This window comes from Aotus nancymaae, unplaced genomic scaffold (assembly GCF_030222135.1).
Source record: "Aotus nancymaae isolate 86718 unplaced genomic scaffold, 86718_ANA_hifiasm-v0.15.2.pri h1tg000007l, whole genome shotgun sequence".
NCBI classification, from domain to species: domain Eukaryota; kingdom Metazoa; phylum Chordata; class Mammalia; order Primates; family Aotidae; genus Aotus; species Aotus nancymaae.
In genome coordinates, this window is record NW_026988418.1 from 47016006 (window position 1) to 47022005 (window position 6000).

General features: G+C 32.4%; 1 protein-coding gene across 9 annotated transcripts in view; it reads left to right on the forward strand.

Annotated features, from left to right (window-relative positions):
• PRKACB (protein kinase cAMP-activated catalytic subunit beta) overlaps positions 1-5729 on the forward strand; it is a 157990-nt gene extending 152261 nt beyond the window's left edge. For 8 of the 9 annotated variants that reach the window (XM_012442585.2, XM_064372564.1, XM_012442581.2 and 5 more), the window contains one exon: positions 2448-5729. In XM_012442585.2, coding sequence (XP_012298008.1) covers positions 2448-2573 — 126 coding nt within the window. In that variant the 3' untranslated portion in view covers positions 2574-5729. The remainder of the gene's footprint in view (positions 1-2447) is intronic. The other variant, XM_064372562.1, reaches the window with a different exon arrangement.
• Positions 5730-6000: the final 271 nt, after the last annotated feature.

A 6000-nucleotide genomic window follows, 5' to 3' on the forward strand; every position in this document is an offset into this window, starting at 1 on the left:
GTCTGTCCCTTTTCAGTATTTACATCTCATTTCCATTTTTGTTTTATTATATTTATTAAAATGTCTACAACAATATTTTAATGTCTTGTTCCTGCTTTGAATTGAAATGCACTAGAATATATTTTCAGGGATCATTTCTATAGTTTGTTGCCTTTTATGTTTTACCACCAAATATAAAGTTGGCCATTTGACTGAGATAGGTATTCTTTATCAGATTAACAAAATATTGTTGATTCTTAATACACTTATTTTATCTTTTTTAACATGTTAGTGTGATGAATTATACCAGGGAGACATCCTCACTTTCCTGGAATGAATACCATTTAATCATGGGCTATGATTTTAATATTTGCATGAATCTATCTGCTAAAATTTTATTTGGGCTTTTTACTTCCATAGTCATAAATTTTATTAATCTATAGTTTCTGTTTTTCTGAAGTTGGAATTATATGGGATTCATAAAATGAGTTTAGAAAGTTTCTGTGCTTTTATTCTTCAGAAAATTTAGGAACCTATGTTATCATCTTATATTCCTTATCAGTTTTAACAAACTAATTCTTGAATATTGGTCTCTTTAAGTTTTTATACTTCTTGAGTCAATTTAAGAAATTTATGTTTCCAATAAAATCATCCATTGCCCTTTCTTTCTATCATTACTTATATTACCTTTATTATTTTATTTATTGTTAATTAATGCTTTTTAGAGGTATATTTTTTAGACTTCCTTGAGGTTTGTCAACTTTTTTAGTATTCTAAAGATTTATAATGTATTTGAATCTTTTCATATTTATATTTAGAAATAAAATCTTCTGCCAAATAGCAATTATTTACTAATCTATTCATGTTATGTGTTTAGTTTTTAATAATTATTTCTAAAATGGGGTAGAACTAAACTGCCACTGCTCATTTAGAGTTTATGTGCTTTTCAAAGGGCTTGACTTACCCAGGTAATAAACAGCTAACCTACTGACAGGCGGCACATTGTAACATGCAGGTTGTAGTAATGGACAAATTGATTGACAGCTGAATCTTGATTATCAATGAAACAGATATAAGGGTCCCTGGATAATTTAAAAATAGAAATAATAGAGTACTTTAATTTAGCCATTTATTTTAATATCTTCTCAACTATTATAACTATGCACAACAGTGCAAAAATCATAGTAAATATGAATAGTTTTCATTGTCTTCTTTATTCCCTGATGCATCTCCAGAGATGCATCAAGGGGAGAAAAAAGGCAGAACAAAGAAGTGGCCTGAACAACTCAAACTGTACAATCATTTTCTCCACATGATTGCCCCAATAGATTTGTTATTCTAAATTGCTGGCTGGCTAGACATTAGGCAGCTATCTGCTTAGCTCATTTTTCTGGAGCATGCAAAACAGCAGTCCCGAAAACAGGGCATGCAAGGCAGCCAGTTGTCAAACAAAAAGATAATATGAGAAGTCCCATTCCTGCTTATTTTTACCATATTCTTTTTAAATGCCTTATTTGTATGTATATCTTATATAATAGCATAGTCATGCACCTAAATAATTTATAAGTAGATAACTACATATATTATATGTACTAGAAAATGTTTTACTGAAAGGGATATAAGTTAAAAACCTTTGGAGAACTCTGGGCCAGAAGTGAAGAATCATGAATTTGAAACCTGCTTTAGCCGCTTGTTAGTCATGAGAATTTGGTTGACTCTTTTATAATTTGTAAAATGGGAGTAAGAACACCTGTCCTTCCTTCCTCACAGTGTTGTATTGAGAACAAAATAAAGCAACTGTAGTAGTTTGTAAATTCTATAAAGGCTGTGCAAATTGTGAATTTTTTTTAAGTTTTTAAAATCTTTTCCTTAAATGTATTCGGTATCCCCATTTAATCTTTACAGAAGACCATAATCGAAGTAGTGGAAAGACATTTTACTTTCAGGATCAAAGGAGAAAACTGTTTAAGGTTTAACACTTCTCTCATTCTAAAAGAGATATGTTTCTTTCCAACTTCTCAGAAAGTTTTGATGGCCAGCTATTTTAAACAAAATAAACTTGGGAATTAATAAAGGAAAGCAATTAAAAGTAAGTCTGAGATTTATCTGCAACTTCAGGAGAAAAGAATTTTTACAAAAGGGATAGAAAAAGATAAGGTTTTAAAAAACAAGGAACTGAAAAAGGAAGACTAAAGTTTTATAACCTTAGAAGCCAGGATTTTGGTAATTATCCCAGAAATTTCTTAAGTATTTCGTTGACCTGCATACTTCCTTGAATGAAAATGTTGAGGTTAATAGCTAACCTACTGCTTGCTGCTTCTTCTAGCGCTATTATATTTTAGGAACCTAATGGCATCTAAGGATTCCACCATGCAATAACAGTGGGAATTTATTTTTCTTAGTGTTTGGAAGCTCTCAGGAATTTTTTTCTTTCCTTTTTCTTATTTTTTTCTCTCTCTCAATAATAGGTTGAAGCTCCATTCATACCAAAGTTTAGAGGCTCTGGAGATACCAGCAACTTTGATGACTATGAAGAAGAAGATATCCGTGTCTCTATAACAGAAAAATGTGGAAGAGAATTTGATGAATTTTAAAGAGGAACAAGATGACATCCGAGCTCACACTCAGTGTTTGCACTCTGTTGAGAGATAAGGTAGAGCTGAGACCGTCCTTGCTGAAGCAGTTACCTAGTTCCTTCATTCCAACTGAGTGAGGTCTTTATTGCCATCATCCCGTGTGTGCACTCTGCATCCACCTATGTTAACAAGGCACCGCTAAGCAAGCATTGTCTGTGCCATAACACAGTACTAGACCACTTTCTTACTTCTCTTTGGGTTGTCTTTCTCCTCTCCTACATCCATTTCTTCCTTTTCCAGTTTCATTGTTTTCTCTAAACAGTGCTCCATTTTATTTTGTTGGTGTTTCAGATGGGCAGTGTTATGGCTATGTGATATTTGAAGGGAAGGATAAGTGTTGCTTTTAGTAGTTCTTGCCAATATTGTTGTTGGTCAATGGCTTGAAGATAAACTTTCTAATAATTATTTTTACTTTGAGTAGCTCAGACTCGGTTTTGCCAAAACTCTTGATAATTTTTGAAGACTGTCTTATCACCAAGGAAATTTATACAAATTAAGACTAACTTTCTTGGAATTCACTATTCTGGCAATACATTTTGGCAGACTAATACGTACAGCTAGACCCAGAAATTTGGATTGCTGTAAATCAGAGGTTCTAGTTCCCTTTCCCTCCTTTTATATCCTCCTCCCTTTGAGTAATGAAGTGACCAGCCTTTGTAGTGTGACAGATGTGTCTCATTCAGCAGGAAAAACTAATGATATGGATCATCACTCAGATTCTCTCACTTGGTACCAGCATTTTTGTAGGTATTAGAGAAGAGTTTAAGTTTTCTAAACCTTAACTGTTCCTTAAGGATTTTAGCCAGTATTTTAACAGAACATGATTAATGAAAGTTTTAAAGTTTCTTTAATAGTTCTCATCATAAACTTTTTAAAGGAAAATAAGCAAACTAAAAAGAACATTGGTTTGGATAAATACTTATACTTTTCAAAGTCAAAAAAGGCTTGATTATTGAAACAATATAGAGGTACTTATATTTAAATGAGGGTTAACTGTTTTGTTTTGTAACTGTTAAAAATGAAAGAAGTTGTTTCCAGCTAATGATTCTGGTGTACTATATTTGTGAGCCTAGGGTAAGGGCACTGCTGCAACTTCTGGTTTCATCCCATGCCTCATCAATGAGGAAAGGGAACAAAGTGTATCAAACTGCCACAATTGCATTTTCATTTTGAGGTATGATATTTTCAGATAGTTCATCATTTCTAACCTCTTTTCTCTCAGTAAACAGAATGTCTAAACGATCGTGCAGATACAATTTTAGTATTTGAGAGGTTAGTTTTTTCCTACACCTTTTTGCCAACTCACTCAACAACATTGCTGTCAGGTGGAAATTTCAAGCACTTTTGCACATTTATTTCAGTGTTTGTTGAGAATCCGTGGCTTAACTCAGTTGTTTTGCTTTTTCTTTGCTTTTAATTTTCCCCATCTGATTTTATCTCTGTTTCAGTGACCTACCTTAAAACTACACACAAGAAGAGTTAAACTAGGTTCATTTTTATGATCAATTTACATGCATATAAAGTGAGTTGTTTTTAATCAAACTGATCTTAATGTATATAACCATTCTATTTGCTTTATTATCGGTGCAGGTAGGTCACTCACATCACTTCTTTTCATCCATACCACACCCTTGTAAAATCTTTGAAGACTTAAAAAAAATCCTGTCTGAGATGTTCTTTTACCAATCTATATGTCTTTCGGTTATCAAGTGTTTCTGCATGGTAATGTCACGTAAAGGCCAATATTGATTTCACTGGTCCATCTATATTTAAAACGTGCAATTTAAAATACTCTGCTCTAGCAAGTTTTATGTAACAAAAGCATATCGTCATGTTAATAAATTTAAAACATCATTTGTATAAAATATTTTAATTTTCTTGTATTTCATTTAGACCCAAGAACATGCTGACCAATGTATTCTATATGTAAACTACAAATTCTATAGTAGCTTTGTTGTATATTATTGTAAAATTATTTTAATAAGTCATGGGGATGACAATTTGATTATTACAATTTAGTTTTCAGTAATCAAAAAGATTTCTATGAATTCTAAAAAAATATTTTTTTCTATGAAATTACTAGTGCCCAATGATAGAATCTACCTTAGGTAGATGACCCCTAGACATACATTGCTTTTGAGGGCTATTCAGCCATTCCATTTTAAGGCCACTCTATTTAAAGGCCATGAACAAATAAGTCAAGGGAGTCCATTTCTGACCAATCAAGTACACTAAATTAGAATATTTTTAGAGTATGTAAAATTCCCAATTTCAGCCACAATTTAGCCAAGAACAGGTTAAAAACTTGAATAAGAAATAAGTAGCATAAATCAGTATTTAACCTCAAATTACATTATTTAAAACAGAAGATATTATATTATGCTCAGTAAATAATTAAGAGATGGCATTGTATAAGAAGGAGCCCTAGACTGAAAGTCAAGACATCTGAGTTTCAGGCTGGAAAACAGTAAGATCTCAGCCTCAGTTCTCTTATCTGTAAAATGGAAGAACTGGATTAGGCAGTTTGTAAGATTCCTCCTAACTTTCACAGTTGTTCACAAGATTGCCTTTTTATCTAGTATTTTGAAAGGATATATTGCTTTGAAGCAAGTCTCAGTAAGGTGATATATTTTAGGGCATCTTTCTTCTTATCTCTGACAGTGTTCTTAAAATACTTTGAATATCATAAGAACCTTGGTGTCTGTCCTAATTCCTTTCTCATTCACTGATGCTGAATACCCAGTTGCATCAAACTGTCAACCTACCAAAAAAGATACTGTGGCTTATGGGTATTGCTGTCTCATTCTTGGTATATTCTTGTATTGACTGCCCATTGGCCTGAAAATACTCATTGTAAGCCTGAAAAAAAAAATTTCTTTCCCACTGTTTTTTCTGCTTGTTGTAAGAATCAAATGAAATAATGTATGTGAAAGCACCTTGTAAACTGTAACCTATCAATGTAAAATGTTAAGGTGTGTTGTTATTTCATTAATTACTTCTTTGTTTAGAATGGAATTTCCTATGCGCTACTGTAGCTAGGAAATGCTGAAAACAACTGTGTTTTTTAATTAATCACTAACTGCAAAATTAAAGTCTCTTCAACGGATAAGATAATTGATTGAGTCTTGAATTCTGCTTGATGCCCTTATCTTCTGATTTATTTTCCGCTGATACAAGAGATGCTTATAGATTCCTAGTTTTTATGTATTTGGGTTGGTTTCTGGGTGGTGGGAGCAGAGCAAATGGGCGAGAAATATATCCACCAGTTTACTCAAACTAGATGTTTACTAAGAAACTGCTAGATTCATTTCATAGTTTCTCAAAAGTATTTCTACTTCCTTCTCGTTTCTCATATTGGTTCAGATTACTCCTAACACAATGTTCT